The 18,967-nt window shown below is 30.7% G+C and overlaps 1 protein-coding gene across 1 annotated transcript; it reads right to left on the reverse strand.

Annotated features, from left to right (window-relative positions):
• Window positions 1-937: 937 nt before the first annotated feature.
• Window positions 938-7,753, reverse strand: LOC133794596 (phosphoinositide phosphatase SAC2-like). Its single transcript, XM_062231927.1, has 16 exons — window positions 7,272-7,753; window positions 6,350-6,554; window positions 6,105-6,270; window positions 5,194-5,416; window positions 4,823-4,899; window positions 4,461-4,648; window positions 4,277-4,374; window positions 3,991-4,124; window positions 3,791-3,910; window positions 3,237-3,603; window positions 2,903-3,024; window positions 2,652-2,765; window positions 2,341-2,517; window positions 1,985-2,158; window positions 1,665-1,755; window positions 938-1,421 (listed from the first exon to the last, which is right to left on the reverse strand). The coding sequence occupies exons 1-16, from the start codon at window positions 7,353-7,355 to the stop codon at window positions 1,317-1,319; spliced, it is 2,445 nt and encodes an 814-aa protein (XP_062087911.1). The 5' UTR covers window positions 7,356-7,753; the 3' UTR covers window positions 938-1,316.
• Window positions 7,754-18,967: the final 11,214 nt, after the last annotated feature.

Genomic DNA, 18,967 nt, shown 5'->3' on the forward strand with positions numbered 1-18,967 from the left:
TCTGATCCGATTAATTACTAATTCATCACGTGGTACTGTGTTATTTTTATCATAAACTAATAATATGTAGGGTGCTCATCTAATACAATATCATATTTTTATCTCTAACCAATCCAATTCAATTAAATGTTGGATGTTGGATATCATCATCCAATCCAATCCAATTTTGCCTTAAAATACAATCAAATCCAATCCATTTGTAATTGGATTGGATAGGTTATTTTATCTTTGAACCTAAATTTTAATATTAAAAGCTTAACAAATAAAAAAAACATACAAAATACTATACATTATTTAGTAATAATATTCAATTAAGTATTTACAATTACCACAGTAAGTCGTTAAAGTCTTAAGTTTACAACACAACCATTTAAATTTAAAACTAATATATCAAAACCAACAACTAAAATACTTAGATAGTAACATAACATGAACACAACAACAATATCTCAAAAATGCTAACATAGCATCCAAAAACAACAACAATCCAATTAAGTATATTTATTTATAATATCATATGCATTAAAAATACATATTTTAATTGTAATTGGATTGGAACGGTTCCTAATTAGATTTTCACAGTCTCATTCTCCATCTCTGATCAAATCCAATTAACATTCAACTTATCAAATACAATTCAATTTAATTTTTTGTAATTGGATTACTTCGGAGGAATTATATAGGTTTAGATCCAGAACCTAGTAATATGCACATTGCTTACACCAAATGTATATCTCACATAGCCCCTATAAATAATTATACTTTGATGGAAAATAGCCCCTATAAATGTCGCTTTGCAAATTAGCGTAGTTAAAACGTTTGAGCATAGTTAACCGATATGGAATATGACAGGTTGCTCAAATTTACTATAGAGGAGCCAACCTTCGAGCATACTAATTGTTTTGTAAATTAAGGAAAACGAAAAACTATGCCAAAATAAAAACGAAATGTTAAGACATTGTCAATTGGCAGATCTAAAGATATATTACAATATTTACAAAGTTAAAAACTTGTAAGTTCTATACACAGAAGAAAAGAAGTTTGGTCAAGTTAGGGAAAACTGAAAGAATTGTGAATGTTTGTTGGATTGTACACTAGTAGTAACCATGAGTATAAACAATGAAGGATCTCATATGAGAAAATTAATTCCGCTGAATCCCACGCACAAAATTTATCTCCATTTATTTGCTGAATTATCATTCTTTTGATTGTTGATCCCTTTTACCATTTATTTGCTGTACAGGAAACACATCCTTCGGATGATGTCATATAAGATGGTGCAGGAATTATTGTTTTTTGATGCGATTCTAGTTACCTCAATTGAAGAGTAAACCTCCATCAGAAACCCAGCTTTCGAATTTCTCACGCAATTTATCTAAGTTGCAGTCCCGATTGACCACCGGTTTAGCTTGATCCCTTTCCTACAAAATCAGAAAGAGAGAACATAAATCACCTACCACAATGCAGAAAAGGGTTAATTTGAACATAATTTCAGTTTCATAAGCATAGAAGATTAGGAAGTTTTGAACAAATCTAGAAAACAGAATTAAGGCTGCTCGCTAACGAACACAATGAAACACGTTCACATACAATGGAATCACTTTTACTAACTGGGGAGCACAATGAAATTAAATGATCGAGTAACAAAGAAACAAAATACTCACCTTATCAGTGGACCTAGATTTACTTGCAGTTTCATTCATATCAATTTTTAGACCATTCACAACATTCTCTGATGAAAGGTTGCCAAGAGACCTATATAATAATAGAGACCAGTCACTTGTCATCAGCACTCAGCAGTTGAGTTTTAAAATTTTAACAAAAACAAGAAAAGACTATGGTCTATTCTAAGAGGTACTAATCCAGCAATATTTTCATCCAAGTGAAAGAGATGTTAGGACATAAGAGAGAGCCAACAATAAAGAACAGGTGTAAAAGCTAAAAAACAGCGGACAACCTAATTAGAATGAAACATGAAAATTACCTTTCATTTACATCTCCTTCACAAGAATTTCCAGACGAAGACAGCCAATCCGCATCCATAATATTTGAGAAGTTACACTCATCGTATTCATCATAAGAAATATGGTCACGTTCAAGAAATTGCTCCTCTTGCATGAATTTGAAAAACTGCTTTTGAGGCATTGACGGGATATACCTAGAAAAAGGCAGCAAGTATCAAACATACAATTTTTGACACCAAAAGATCACCACCCTCTGATCACTTAACAATCTATAGGAAACAACATTAACAATAATACTAAACTGGCGAGTTTGGCAGGAAAATACTTGAAATTAAAATTGAAGACAACAAGCAAATGAAATGTGTATACTGCGGACCTGAAAGAAGATATACTATCCTCACAAGATGGAATTATTGGTGTAGAATCCGATAGACCATCGTTTGCTGCTACTTTTTCAGACAAAGGCTGATTGCACCCAATTAAGGTGTTCGCGTCAGGCGTGTCACTTTCACAAGGAATACTGCCAACTGAAAGGGATCTTTTTATACTCACCCTACAAATACAGCAACTTTCACCGTAAGGTGTTTTTGGAGGATAATAAATCTTCTGTTGTTACTCAAGAGAAAGGAAATAATTTATTGTGGCTTTCTCTAAATAAGCCTTACAATACAATATACATCTTCTTACCTAACACTCTCATCTGCAAAATTAGAATCACGCTTTCCAACATTGTGATGCTGGTCTGAACCCAATTCCCACAGTGCAGGTTTTCCCGGATGTGGTTGAAAGTGCCCCAAAAATCTGAAAATTCAAGCAAACATTAGATGACTTTCACTTCCTCTGTCATGTGTCAATAAACCTTTCAGCAGATTCCTGAAGAATCATATGCAACAGACTGACAGTAACAAATTCAGGTATCACAAGACAAATTCACTTACACATTTATAGCATCTTGTTTATCTCGATCCCAGTAGGCATTATTGCAATACCGTTGTAGAGTTCTGATGAGTTCTTGCGACTGCGTTGCAGGCTTCCATTGACCTCTTCTCTCAGAAAATATCTGTTTATAATGAAGAATGTAAAAAAGTAAACGATGAAAATTGTTTTGACATAATGTGGAATTTAAATAAATTTTTGAATGGGATGAAAAATATGACAAAGAACAAACAAAATAAAATAAGTTAGCCAGCAGTTGGGTAGGTGGAGAGGATTAGGCTCTTCCAACTCCTATCATCTGCATTTTTATAACACAAGCAACGCAAAAAAGATTACCTTATTGTGTGCTGCAGAACCACCATATTGGAATGCAAGTGTGTCTCCCATTGTCTCGTAAATTTTCATCAGCTCATCAGCCAAAGGCTCACCTAGATTGATTTTTGGAGATTCTATAAATCCCAAAGTAAATAGCTGACTTCCAAGAGCAACTAGACCGTAGACGTATTGGGCAACATTAGTACGATCTAGACAGTCGATACAATTGGTCCTCAGTACCCCTTTCTGATACATTAAGGGTTTGACATTGCAATTTCTATTGGAATCACCAGTAGAATTACTGTTGCAAAGTTCTATTTCCAGGTTATCAGCACTCTCATTTCGACTAGAAAGGTTCTCAGAAGAGCAGTCATCGTTGTTATCGATCCTAAATCACATTTTAGTAAGAGTTATAAGAATAAGAGCATTAAGCAAAGCCAAGAAACTAGGTCTATAAGAGATGTGTTAAACAGGTTCTAATACAGAAAGCTGAATCAGCCATTAAAAACAAATGTTTAAGACAAAGGAAAAATAAAGGATGTACAATAAGTTGGTGATCTTTGGATATAACTTACTCAATATCTAGAATTTCCGGGGGACTTAAAATTGGGGCTACTTGACAATAGAAGATCCCAGTTAAGCTTAAAGCATATGCAGCCATGTTTGCAAGCTGTAACAAAACACTAGTTGCTTTGCTGCAAAAGATAGAAACCGATTTAATCACACTAAACTTGCAGAAATTTCTACTCATTATGTAAAAAGGGGAAAAAAGTACCTCCTAGAATGTCTGTGCAAATCCCACTGAAAAAACATAAGACGATTCTCCTTTGACAAACTTCTATTTATATGTTTTACAGCATCTGCAAATTCTGCACGAAGAATAGTCTCCCTAGGCTTCTTCTCACGTGTCTGTTAGTTATACAATTGTAACAAAAACAAGAGAAAATGAGGGGCTTGAAAAATTACTAGTTAGGGGTTGACATATTCATGTTGGAAAGCAGAGAAAGTAGCATCGTTCAGTATTTGATGTTTGGCTCTTAGAATAATGAGAAAAAACTTACCTTGATCAAATTTAAAATGATGATTGGATTTCCATATCTCTTGACAAGATTCTGAAAATGAAGTCTTGTAGCTTCATAGTTTTCGTCCTTTTTGGATACTATAGGAAACCAAAAAATAAAAAATATCAGAAAAAACGTCTAAAAAGAGGGAAAAAGAAAAGAGGATTGATTTTGGAATTCATACATATAATGTCAGGTTTTATATTTATTCGTGATGTTTCCTGTGACCAGAAAAGTGGAATTGAACCCCGAATCTGTACAACAGAACTAATTTGAGTCGGGCAACCTTCAGTAGCATTTGCAATAACAATCTGTTCTGTCTCAACATCATTAGCTACTCTACCCTTCTCATTTACACCTCGTTTCAAGTATCTGGACAGAGAAAGGGAAACAATCATTGAAAGCAATCTAGAAGAGATAAATGCAGTGAAGATTTGAAAAGTTTTTATGAAAGAAATCGAAACAACTGACACCTAAGACAGGCATTACAATTTCCATTGAAGATTAAATCAGCTATCCTAATCAATCATTTGAATGCATTCAAACCTGGTGCCAGCATAATGGCGTGAGCGTCTAGCAATGAGAGTTAACTTGAATTCCCGCTCAGAAACAAAGAGGTCAACCTGGATGGAATGAAAGAAAATTATAAAAATCAGATCTTATAAAATTGAGAAAATATACTGAATATTAAGGATTGATCACTGCAAAATAATTACCAAGCATATAAATATTGTAAAAGCGGGTATAGTAAACAAATAGTATCTGAGTGTTTGCAGTACTAATAATGGCATAAGCTATAAGATTTCAGCAACTTTGCCTCGTTCATTTTCAAATATTCCCACACAAACAGTCCAACTAAAATCATTATTCAGATTATTTCATTAAAGTAACCTGTTTTCAAATTTTCTTACACATACCTGTTTAAAGAAACCATACACTAAGGCAACTGTCCATAAAGTATTATTCAGATTAATTCGGATTTCACGAGTCAAGTACTCATTCCAAACAAACATCGATTCGTAAAGAATCTGTCCTGCCTTACAGTCATTCAAGTTCCTTTGAAGACTATGCATGACATTGTATGAGTAGCTGTAATAGAAATCTTTTGTGAGATCCACTGTGCATAGTAGCCTCTTGTATCTAAGGCAACAAGAAAAAGAAAAGGACATATATTAGCAAAAAGAATCAGTTAATCCAATAAAAAAATGGAGATTAAGAAACTCTGTAAGCATTAAATTTATATGAACAAAGAAGAATAAAAATAAATAAATACAATGAAAAAGATAAAAACAAAACAATACAAAGAAAGTGTTTTCCCCCAGCAAAACCCTGTGATACCTTGTCTCATTCAACATGTTATTTTTACATCACTACAGCAATGGAGTTTTGTCCCTGTCAATTTGCAGGAAAATAACCAGAACTATACAAACAGTAATAACAATGAAGGATCTAGTATTTAAAGTACAATCGTTATTAAGATCCGGAAGATACATTAAGTGTTTCATCTTTAGACGAAAAACTAATGTACCAGAAGAACTTGAGCTGGTTATGATTCAGAAAACTCAACTCATCACCTTCACATTGAAGAAGTCTCACCAAATACAGTACAAAGTTTACCTTCTCTGGATAGAAGTTGTGTACTACTGAAATGATATAAAACCAAACTAATTTACCCCAAAATATTAAATTCAAACCAAAACGAAGTAGCCACACTAGAAAACAGTTCTATGTACATTTAAAGAATGTCTAGTTCTTGATGCTACTCTCTTATTTTCTCTTTAAAAGTACCATGTACATATTACATTTACATGCATAATGGACAAAAGACCTGTTCTCATCCTTAGAATAAGGCAAGTTTGACCGCACTGTAGAATTTGGTACTGGAATCATCTTGCTCTTGGAAATTCCATATATTGTATGACCACAAATTGTTCCAAGCTTCCTTCGTTTTGTGATAACAAGCATGTAGTAAGGTCCCAGAAATCTAACAAAGCCTACAACCAGCAGACAACATTTTAGTTCCATATCAAAGAGAAAAAGATCTAAAAGTATGAAAAATGCAGTAAATTGTACCAATTATTCCATAACATATTGCTATAAGCTTAAGTCCACCGATTGCCTTGTTTCCTTCATGTAACCGTCTCAGAAGGTCATAGCAATCATTTTCTGAGTATGTAGTAGCATCTTCAAAAATTTTCAGCTCAGATGGCTCTAACCGGTCAATTTTTAGTACTCTCCAACGTGTTCTGCTCTTGTCTCTTCCTATCATATAAAAGTTCTGTTGAAATATGATTTGTTTGTTAGTGCTGCATCATAAGTTTCTTAATAACAATCATTCAAGGACTTGTGCATAGAAGAACATGAATGACCAAGTATAAGAGATTTGAGCAAGAAAATTCTATTTGTCTTTCCTGCATCGTGAAAAAATTAATAAAACTGGTAATTGTGTACTGAATTCGGGAACATGTAACATAATGTTTTTGAGGAATGATGATAGTAGTCCTCTTTCGTAGAGAAGTCAAAATTGTCATCAACACAATCCACCCCACAATGAACATGTCATTTTAAAGAAGAATAAACTTGAATAACACATCAAAAATCTATGATTCATCTTCATTAATAAATAATAAAAAAAAATGATTTTATTCTTATTTTTCTAAATGTCTACCAAAAGCTGAATCAGTATGAACATATTCAGGCATTCTGTCTGATACCCAACCGAACAAAAATCAAAATATTGTTTCAATCAATTCAATTCAAAACCATTCATGTTATGTCAAAAAACCCCATTCCTACCTCTACCATTATACAAATCGTTCTCATCAAACGAAAGATGAAAAGTCCCTAATAAATAAAAATAAATAACAAAAAAATTAGGCATAATTCATAAAGAATTGAGGAACAAAAATTGAAACAAAAGAAAAGAAGAAGAAGAAGAGGAAGAGGAAGAAATCAGAAAATACAAAAACAATAACAAATAACGAAGAGACAGTACCGAGGGTGTTTCGTAGAGTTTGAATTTCTTCAAATAGCAATTCTCACGGTGAAGTTTCTGACAGAGGTCTTCCTCGGACGCCATTGATTTAGGATTGAATCACCCCGAGCCTCAAAGTGCTCGGGTTTTGTTTATATAACTTATTACTAATACAATTCTATTCCAGAAAAAACAAAAACAAAAACAAAAATTGTTTTTTACTGTGTTCTGAATCTATACATACACCAAACGCATAAATCTATCTATATGAACGCAGATACATACAACAATGACACAGACTCACAAAACGAAATACTGACAGAAGAACAAGATAGAGAACAGGTTCAGAAAGCAAATCAGAATACGTAGAGAGCTCAGAGAAGAAGACCGCAGGAGAATAAGAAGGTCAGATCGTCGTCCCCGGAAGCTGAGAATGGCATTTGACAGCTATGGCTTCTGTATCCACACAAAAATAAAAATTGAACGAAAATATTTTATATTTATAGTCACATTAATACGTAAACTAAAATTCAATTATATTATGGTTTTCGATATTTACAGGGCGGAATTTTTATGCAATTTAATTCTAAATCTAGCCTCTCTAATTAAAAAAACTAAAAAAAAAACTATTCAGCTTTTGACTGTGGTATAACGCGGTTCTCCCGCTCATAGCCGATGAAAAAATATAATTAATAAAAAATAAAAATGAAGTAACCAGTTTTCAAAATTAAAGTTACTGTTAGCATTCAATTTTAATTTTATTTACTTATATTACATGTAAAAAAAATTTGTCATTTTGGTTACTAATTTTTCTATAAAACTAATTGTATTTCCTTTCATGATTGTGAAATTATTCACCAAAAGAAGATCTATTGACCTAAATATATGAAAGGAATAAATGAATAATATAAGATTAGAAAGTATGTACTATAGTGAGTGGGAGAATACCGATTACCGTATATGCTAACATACCTTTCTTTGCACAACTTGTAGACAAGTGATAATTATTCGCATAATTATAGGTAGCTAATAATCCTATAAATGAAACAATAAATTGGGGAATTTTTTTGGTAATGAATATTTAGAAGATCTTCATGCTACTATTGTTTCACTAATATTAAATAGTTCTATATTGGTGTTATCATAACAAAATAAATAGTTAAATTGTATTTACGGAGATCATATCTCTGTCTTGTTTTTACTCTCTGTTACAGTCCTGTAATATCTCATAAATATTATATTTTAATACTAATGAATGATGATAATTTTTTTTTTAAATATATATATAATGTGTGGGTCTAATTTATTTTCTCATTTTTTTCAATATTGTCGGTCAAAGCATTACATATTAAGAGCTCAAATTTTGGTCTAACTTTTTTGCTAGAATAAATTACCCCACCTTTGGATTCGTTTATTAGACTGACACATATTAAAATAATACAAAGTCAAAACGCTGTTGTCCCACTTGAAAATTTGTGCCAACATGCTAATCTAATCAAATTGGAAGTAAACAAAAATTGGTATTTATTTATTTTTATTGCAACTGACATTAATTTCCCACCTTTGAAGGGAGGGGAATGAGGTATTTAGTCAGAGAAAATAAATGCATATTTTTTCTAGAAAAAAAAAAAAGAAAGAAAGACTTTCAGGGTGAGTAAATGAGTAATGTGCATATGTTTTGGGGGCTGCTTTTTTTTTTTCAATACTAAAAAAAATTGAAAAAGGAAAGGAAAAGGAAATGATTGAAGCAGCCACGTTACAGGCACCTAGTTGACCCTTCTAATATATTTAAGCAATTAAATAATATTATTTGGTGTAGACAATGATAGGGGAGAGTACGCTTAATTTTATCTTCTCACGCTTGACTCTAAATTCCTCGGTGGGTCTCCACCTTTGCGGCTCTATAATTTTGTTACTATTTAATAAAACATTAAATGATGGTTAAAATTCATAATATTTTTAAAATGGTGAAGGTTTATCTTCAATTTTTTTTAGTAAATATATTTAATATTTTCAAAATGTAACATTTTTATATTAAATTTTTGTTTAACCGAAAATATAATTAATGTTTTTAAAATATTATATTTGTATACCTAATTTTTAAAAATATTTTAAGAAGTAATAAGAAAGTGAAGAAAAAATATAAAATATTAGTTATTTTTAAAATTTTAAATTATTTTTACTTTTAAAATACTTAAAAAATTAAAATCGGTCAAATTAATAAAAATAATTAAAAATTATATTTTAAATTGATGAAAATATATAAGTTTTTATTATTTTAAATTATTTTTATTAATTTTTGTTATCCAAAAAACTGGCATTGATGACGTGGCAAGTGATCTCTGGACACGTGGCTGGCATCTGGAGGAACTCTACTAGTGTATCGACCAGAAGGCACATTATAGGCAGTAGGCGGCCCAGTCTTTCCTGCGACCAGTCTGGTCGATGGTTCCGCATGCAGCATGATGTTCCAATAAAGATCTTTGTATATCCTGAAATTAACTCCCACAATCTCCTAGTATCTGATTATTTAGGAGAGAATATCTGTAACAAATTCATGTAATCCCCCTTGAGCCTGTAAATAAAGAAAGATAGCTCAAGGAATGGACTTTTGGCTTTGGAATCATTTGAGACTAGAGTAATTCTACCGGAAATATTGTATTGTTCTTCAGAGGTTAGTGAAACTCATTGAACCCTAGTTCTTTGATCACTCATTTGATTCTCACATCAATAACAATCTAAGTGGACGTAGGTTATTACCAGATCATGGGGCCGAACCACTATAAAAGATCGTGTTCTTATCCTTTTCGCTATTACGTTATTTTCAACGCATTCATTCACATCAAACATATTTTGACTCCGTGTCAGTTTACCAAAATCAGGGTCAACAATTTTAATATAATAGTTATTTTGAAAAAAAATAAGAAAGAGAAAATAATTTAAAATTTAAAAAATAATTAAAATTCAATCTTTTTTCTTCACTTTCTTATTATTTATCAAAATAATAAAAAAAATATGTATAAAAGTGCAATATTTTAAAAATATTGAGTATATTTACCACAAAAAAATTTAGGTATAAAAGTGCAACATTTTAAATACATTGATTATTGTAATGCCCCGGGTTCCCTATTATGGTTAATGGCTGGTTTAGTAGGTCGGGAGGGCCATAACTGTTTAATTATGCCATTTAAATGTGTTTATGCATGTTTATGAGAATTATATTATAATATAATGTTAAATGCATGCATGTGAGTCCACATTTGTTTACAAGGGTGTTTTGGTAATTTGGCCTGTTGAGGGTATAATTGTATATTTGTATGTGCGATAATGATATATTGTGAGACCACATTATAATGTGGATTGGTTCGAGTATTTCGACATGAGACGATCTTTAAACGTGATTTATCGGTTTGGTCATAACATGTTTGAGCTCGGGGCTTGGGGTGAGTCTCGGGGTGATATTAAAGGTTATAGCGTTACCAGGGATTTTAGGGTAACGGGTTATGAAATATTGGTGTTTGAGGATTTTGAGGTTAGCGGGAATTAGGAAGCGTTAATTATGATTAACGGGTTAAGCTAGAAGTACCAATTTTGCCCTTGGGTTGGTTTAAGAGGCTTGAAATGGTATAAGGGCATTTTGGTCATTTTAGTGAGGATTTATATAAGGTTTAGTGGCTGAAGGCTGTAGAACAAATAGAGTAAAAAACAGAGTTTGCCTCTTCCATTCCCGTACATCCTCCTTGCTCCATCTCCTTCATTGCTTCTTTGGGAGTTTTGTGTTCTTGGTGATAATTCAAGCTAGAGGAACTCAAGGCTGGGTTGGAGCACTTGTGTTAGCCTATGTGGGAGGTTTAAGCTAGTCTCAAGGTGAGTTTTGGCCATTAATTTCAGTTAGTACTCTGTTTTCGTTCTGGTTTTTAACTCATGGATTTTGATGTGGGGAGTGAGGATTAAAGGGAGTTTTTGGTGTTAGATGATTGGGTTTTGGTGAGGAGGTGTTATAGGTAAGGTTTGGGGGTTCAATTACATGTTTGGAGAAGGTTTTAAGATGGTTTGAGGGTCTGGTTTGAGAGGGAAAACGCAGGGTTGAAAACTGGTTCGTGTTGGGCATTCTTGCTTTTCTGGGCTGGGTGCCGCGGCACGGCTTTTGTGTGCCGCGGCCCAGGTGCGTCTGGCAGATGAGGCTTAGGGGCGTGCCGCGGCACGGCTTTTTGGGGCCGCGGCCCAAGAGGCAAAATTTGCTAGAAAATGGGTTTTAGTTTAAGGATTCAAACCATAGGCCTCGGGGTTGGACCTAGTACCCGGTTGGGTAGTTTTTGAGGTCTCGGGGGCTGGGATTTGGTTTGGGAAACCCCGGTTATCATTTTTATTGATGATTCCTATATTTTGGTTATGACCAGGTGACCGTCGAGGAATTTAAAGGTTGATCGTTCTCAGGGGTCGTTCATATAATTATTCTCACTCGAACCAGAGGTAAGAAAACAGTGTATGAATACAGTTGCACCCTGTATAGGTATATGACATGCATGGTTTGATATTAAGGCATGTTGGTTGATATATGTGGACATAGATTGCATGTTAAATGCTATTGAACGTTGTTTACCTGTTTGAGACACTGACTAGTCAGGGACCGACTCTAAAGTCGAGAATTATGCATTGAATGGCTCTATAGCATTAATGCCTGACCGACCCTAGGGTCGAGAAACTTACAAGCGCTTGCCTGGTCTACGACCAGATGACTATAGCCAAGGTGTATGACCCCGGTGACCGTTTGTCACAAGGCTAAGGGACGTTGTCCATAGTTTCGACTCTAGAGTCGTGAGGAAGGTTATGTTGGTGACTAATCACCTTGCACCTATCCTAAACAAACTTATAAGTGAAACACTTATTGATTAAGCCCTGGTGACCCTATCGTCACATGGCTAGAAGGAGCGATGCTCATTATTGTGACTTTTGGCTATTGTCACCTATTTGTTGGACTGATAGTCCTGAAGGAATAACTATGATTATTGTTGATATTATATCATGCTATATTGTGTTTTCTTGCTGGGCCTCGGCTCATGAGTGCTACGTGGTGCAGGTAAAGGAAAGGAAAAGCTTGGCCAGCCTTGAGTGGAGAGCTTGGGCGATGTAATGTACATACAGGGCCGCTTGACTGCCATGGTCAAGGAGTTCTCAGAGGGACTAGGGGTTTACCCTATTTTTGCCGCTTAGGCCGGCGGGGATTGTAAATTTGAAACTGTAGCGACTCTTTTGTATTATGGACATCTTGTAAACATTTTAAAAGCCTCATGAGCAGTTTATTTATTTAATGAAATGTATCATTTCCTTTTTATTGATTTTCACCTTAACTTGTTAATAGTACCTAGATCACGTTTTTAACCAAATGACTCGGGTAGCGGGTCAAATTTCTCGTTCACCGTTCACCGTTCACCGTAACGGTTCTGGGGTAGCCAAGGCGTTACAATTATATTTACTGGAAAAAATAAAAGATTGAGTATAAAAGTACAACTTTTTGAAAACATTAAGCATTTTAACCGCCTTTTACTTTTAATAATTTTTTTTTATGAAATTGGTTTTTTGTAAGGTTGTTAATGTGTGTATATAGATCTTCGAATTTTCATTAATTATACATTAAAATTTATTTCATTAGTGAGAGAACCAAATACTACCTAAATAAATATCCAAAACACACTATAGTGTTGTATTAAGAATTAGGCATGACTTTAGGCATTGGCAGGTCTGTGTCTAGGTCCTACATAATGAGGCTCAAATTTTATGAAAAATACAATTTTGTTTAAATGTATAAAAGCCCCAAAAATTTTAAAAAAATATCATTTTAAATATAATTATTTTAAAAATAACAAATTTTGTATATGGCTCCTACCGCTCAACACCCTGAAGTCCCACAAAAAATGTACTAAAGTTGATTATTCCAAAAACTACTTGAAAATAAAATAGAATAAATGGAAAAAAAAATTAGGAACTGATTACTGTAAACTGAAAGATTCCCAATTAAAGTAAGAATAATTTTTTCTAAAATATTTTATCAAATAAAATAAAAGATAAATATTTTAAACGAATTTATTTGAGTGTTAGAGTTCTTTTCGTATTATTGTCCAACAATTAATTATTTTTTGTAAATTGAACGTAGCTTAAAAAAGAAAAGGAATTGTTTTTATAAATTGAACAATACTAAGTTAATATTACACCTTTTTTTTACAAATAATAATAATAATAATAATAGCCCCTTAAATTTATTGTTCTCATTAGGAATTTAATTATTTTATATATATTTGGCAAAATTTATATTTATTTTTATATCATAAATCTTCAAAGTAAATTATTTATTGAGAAATTTGAAAAAAAAATTATAACATTATTGACCGTTTGGTCTAAATTTGTTCAACTACGATAAACAGTGATATTATTTTATATAATATAATATTTTATATAATATAATATTTTGGATCAAATAATATTTTATATAATATAATGTTTTAGATTAAATAATGTGATAAGGTGATTGTCACACATTGTAACATAATAATACTTGAAAGTTACAAATTGGATAGTATGTATATCCAAGTGTGTATCATATTTATCACTCAATAATGTGTAGATTGGGAGTTACAAAGTTTATTTGATTTTTCACAAAACCATAATTTGATATGGATGTTGAATATGTGATTTTTAACTCTCATGATGTGTATAGATATTACACAAATCAAATGGGAAAGATTTTGAAACATTTTGGAAAAAAATTGAAAAAATTGAGAGGTTGAAACAGGCTAATGGTTGCGGCCTGGGAATCAGGGACCTGTGGCCATGAATGTTCCTAGCCGCGGCCTGGGTGATGACAACCAAATCTCATTTTTCCAATTTTTAATTTTGAACGATTAACATCACAAGTAACTCCCAAATCTTTATTTTTATTTCATAAACATCAAATTAAACATTGGTAACAACCAATAGAGTTTGTGGAATTTAAAATTCAAATGATGTCTGAAAACTCTATAAATATGAGTCTAATGCTCACTTGCAAAACACACAACTTCTTTCTAGTAGAACACTTGGCTATAAATTAACCAAATGCTTGATAATTTTCAGAGAGTGATTTCTTGCAAGATCCCTTAGTGCTTGAGAATATAGAGAAATAAACTTTTGGACAAATGTCTTGAATCTTGTTCAAGTTGGTGATCTCCACTACTCCTCATTTTGGTTGTGTGAGTGAGAGGTTACTTTTGTTTTTCTATTTTTTTTATTCTTATTATTTATTCTTTATATATTTATATGTATCTTTTGTTATATAGTTGTATTTTTTACTTTATTTTACATTAATCTAGTTTATTTGTATCTATTACACGATAAACTTATAACTTTTATTTCTATCATCTTATCAATTGTATTTTGCATAGAATTGTAATCTTATTTTTCATAAATTCGACTGAGACAATTATATATTCTCTAACATAAACCAATTGAAATAAATGATCAGCTTGATTGTATTTTCTTTATATATAATTAAATTGCTTAATAACTAAGCAATTAGTGGCATTAAAAAACTTCATTGATAAGAAGAAAAAAAAAATCAAATACCATATTGTCGGTCAAAATAAATAAATGTAGAGAAATTGTCACGAAGATATGTATATATATTCATATGAAAGAATGATGTAAGAATTAATGGGCATCATATAAATATAAATATATATTTATTTATTTTAAAAAATGTAAGATATAATTATTGTCATGGGCATTATGTAGAACCTACCAAACATTATTAATGACTTCGTTTTGGGGGTGGACAACCCATCACAAATAAGTTATTTATTTATTTATTAATTAATTTTTGATTTGCCATTACACATGAATTAATAGCCTAAGACGTGTTAGCTGTATCCACCGGGACCGCTTCCAAGTGCTTTTAAAATTTAATTTAAATCTATCTATATTTTCCACCATCCCTATCTCACCTGTAAAATCCAATTTTTTAATTTTTAATTTTTAATCTCTGCCGTCCGAAATGTGATCCAACGACTGAAGAAGAAATATGAAGAGGTCTAACGTGAGTGACCGCATCAAACGTGGCACGATCGTAATCGTAGCTGGAGATAGTTGGGGACGATGACGTGGCAACACAAGGGCTATTCATCTCTCAACCACGTGAAAATGCATTTCGTTCCATTTTGAATCGATAGCGACTCCACGTGTCCTGTCTGTGGTTGGTCAAAGCAATCATTTAACCGAGTTAGAGGATCCAATCAAGGATTTAATCTGGAAACACATAAAATAAAACTGAGTATACTATGGATTGTACGCGCCAGGAATACGGCGTGTACAGTACTCGCTTCTCCTTGCTTATACGCTTTTTTTTTTAGAAAAAGCTTATACGCTTTTTGGTTATAGCTTGAGAATACAAGATTGCCATTATTGGAAATCTTCTTTCCTCCATAAATTACATGATTTTTTTATTTATTTTTTCAATTTGAAAATATTCGCTTTGTTGGCCGTAGTCTTCTCTTCGTTACATAATTTTTATATGAAAATAAGTCATCTAGAGAAAATAAAAGAAGGCGGTTGCCTCCACTTAATTTTTATAATTTTTGAAAGCTTCTTCATTGCAATTAATGATATCAATAGTTTATCAAATATAAAGATCAAATTACGAATAAATTATTTAATTTGATTGGAGTAGAGAAATAAATTTAGCATAAAATAGAAGTAAACATGAATATAAATACAAAGAAGATATAAAATGAGTTGGGATAGAAATTTATTGTGCTCATTAAGATCATATCCACAAGAAAGATAACACAAGTTGACTTTTTTTTTCATTAACAAATATGATATGATTTTGGAAGGGTTCAAATCTAAAAATTGCTTTTCTAAAAAAAAAATCTAAAAAATTGCGGGATACATTTTATTAAAAAAAACTAAATTCACACAAATATTTAATATAACAAATATACATGACAGCAAAACCTTCACACAAAAAGAAATTATATTGACATATGTAATAATTTATGTTCTCATTTTTCAATTAGACGAAGAATTCTGTTCCAATAAAAAATAGGGCCGCCAGAAATTATTTCAGGGGCTAAAAGATGAAAAAAAAATTAAAGAGGGCTTTTTTTTTTTCTGAGAAATTATCATAAAAACTTATGTAATTTTTTTTTAGAGGGCCCGATAATGTCCTCCTCCCCCATAGCTGTGGCTCCATTCCTGGCTCCCACAAAAAATCGACATTTTGATATGAAAAACGAAAGAGATAAGAAATGACTAATAAGGTATATTAGAGAAAATGAATGAAGGGCTACAGATTAAGATAGAAATATGAAAGATGTAAAAGATTCAACTTCACAAATCAAGTTACTTTTTTTTCATTATAAGCCTTTTTAATTATTTGTAATTATTTCTATAGTTACCTTTTTGTATCTTTATTGTATAGTTTCCAGATTATTTCCTTTTCTCATTCATGTTTTTCTTTGTATATATATATATAATAATGTGATGTTTTGTGTTTTATCGAAATACAAACTTAGTACTTTATATTTTTAATAATGCTCATCTGATACTAGTAATTTGAAATCATACATATTTAGTACATTTAACTCAAATTTGAACAATAAAATTTTATCAATTTGACCAAACTGTCATTAGTTATATGTAATTAAATTTGAATTTGAAACTCATATAATTGATAGTAATTTGATCAACTTGATAAAATTTTATTGATAAAATTTGAGTCCAAAATATCAAATATGTACGATTTCAAATTACATGGTACCAGATGAGCATTATTGAAAATATAGAGTACGTATCAAGTATGTATTTTGATAAAACACAATATACCAAATAAATATTTATCATATTTTGAAAGAAAAAAAAGAGAAAAATATTGGGTATGTTTGACATTGTTATCTGTTTTTTGTTTTCAAAATTGTGTTTTCAGAAACGATAATAGAAAATAATTTTTGTAGTTTTAAAAAAACATTAGGTATTTGGTTAATGTTTTCTAAAAATATTTTTTAGTTTTATTTAAAAAAATCTTAAATAAAAAGTTAATAAATATATTTACAAATAGAAAAATATTTTAAGAGTATGTAATAAATAATGAGATAAAGTAATGTGAAAGAAAAATTGATGAAAAATAAGGAGAGAGAAAATAAGGATGAAAATTTTGAGAAAGAAAATTTGATAATAGAGAAATTGATGCAAAAATATGATGAGAGAGAAAATGACGAGATAGAAAAAACGAAGAGAGAGAAAATGAAGATATAGTAAGTGATGAGAGATAAAATAATAATATAATAAGTGATGAGAGATAAAGTAATGTTAAAGAAAGTAAAGAAAGAAAAAGTGATGAGAAATAAATTAATGAGAGAGAAAGTAATATGAGATAATAATAATAATAATTAAAAATGTTATATGAGAAAAAAAAATTGAGAATAACTAAAAATAATTTTTTGTTGTTCTCAAAATTTTATATTTTTTGTAACTTTGTTTTTAAAAATTGTTTTATGAAAATAGTGCCAAACAACTCTATTTGTTTTCATAAAACAGTTTTTAGGTTTTAAATAAAAAAATAATTTTTTAGTTAAGTAGCAAATCAGCTTTGTGATGGGATGCTTGCCAAACAGTATATTTGTTTTTCAAAATGTCAAGATTTTGAGCCTATTTGGCATTATTTTCTGTTTTTTATTTTCAAAATTGTGTTTTCAGAAATAAGAACAGAACACAGTTTTTGTAATTTTCAAAAAACAAATTGGTGTTTGGTTAATGTTTTCTAAAAATAATTTTTAGTTTTTTTTTTTAAAATTATTTTTTAGTTTTTTTTTTTTTTAAATCTTAAATAAAAAATTAATAAATATATTTACAAAAAAATTTAAATAAAAAATTAATAAATATATTTACAATAAGAAAAATCTTTTAATTGTTTGTAATAAGTATTGAGATAAAGTAATGTGAAAGAAAAAATAATGAAAAATAATTAGAGAAATTTTGAAGAATAAAAATTGAGAAGAGAGAAATTAATGTAAGAAAAAAAATGAGAGAAAAAGTGATAAAAGAAATAATAGCGATATAGAAAAATGAGAAGAGAGAAAACAGGGAAATAAAAAATTATGAGAGAGAAAGTGATGCTAGAGAAAGTGAGGAGAGATAAATTAATGAGAGAGAAAGTGATGTGAGATAATAATAATTAAAAAAGTTATTTGAGAAAAAAAAATGACAAAAGAAATTGAGAACAACTAAAAACAACATTTTGTTATTTTCAAATTTTTTTATTTTTTGTAACTTCGTTTTTAAAAATTGTTTTATGAAAACAATGCAAAAGACTCTTATTTGTTTTCAAAAAATATTTTTTAAATTTTAAAAATAAAAAACAACTTTTTAGTTAAGAATTCGAATACTCTCTTTATTTTTGACTCGAAAGAAATTAGGATAACTTATTCATATAGTCTTAAATTTCAAGTTTTAGCAAATTACTCGATTAAAATTAAGTTGATATAAGAAAGATCAATGTTTTGTCCTTGAAAAAAATGTGAATGTTTTGATACTATCTGCAAAATATATACATTCATATATTTTACTGCCCATGCTAAACATTTTTTATTTATTTTTGTTGCTATGAAATTTACTGCCCATGCCCATGTTTAAGAGCACTCCTAATAATGTGTGTTCTACTTTTTTCTTTAAAATACATCTTTAAAACA

This window comes from Humulus lupulus, chromosome 8, assembly GCF_963169125.1.
Source record: "Humulus lupulus chromosome 8, drHumLupu1.1, whole genome shotgun sequence".
NCBI classification, from domain to species: Eukaryota; Viridiplantae; Streptophyta; class Magnoliopsida; order Rosales; family Cannabaceae; genus Humulus; species Humulus lupulus.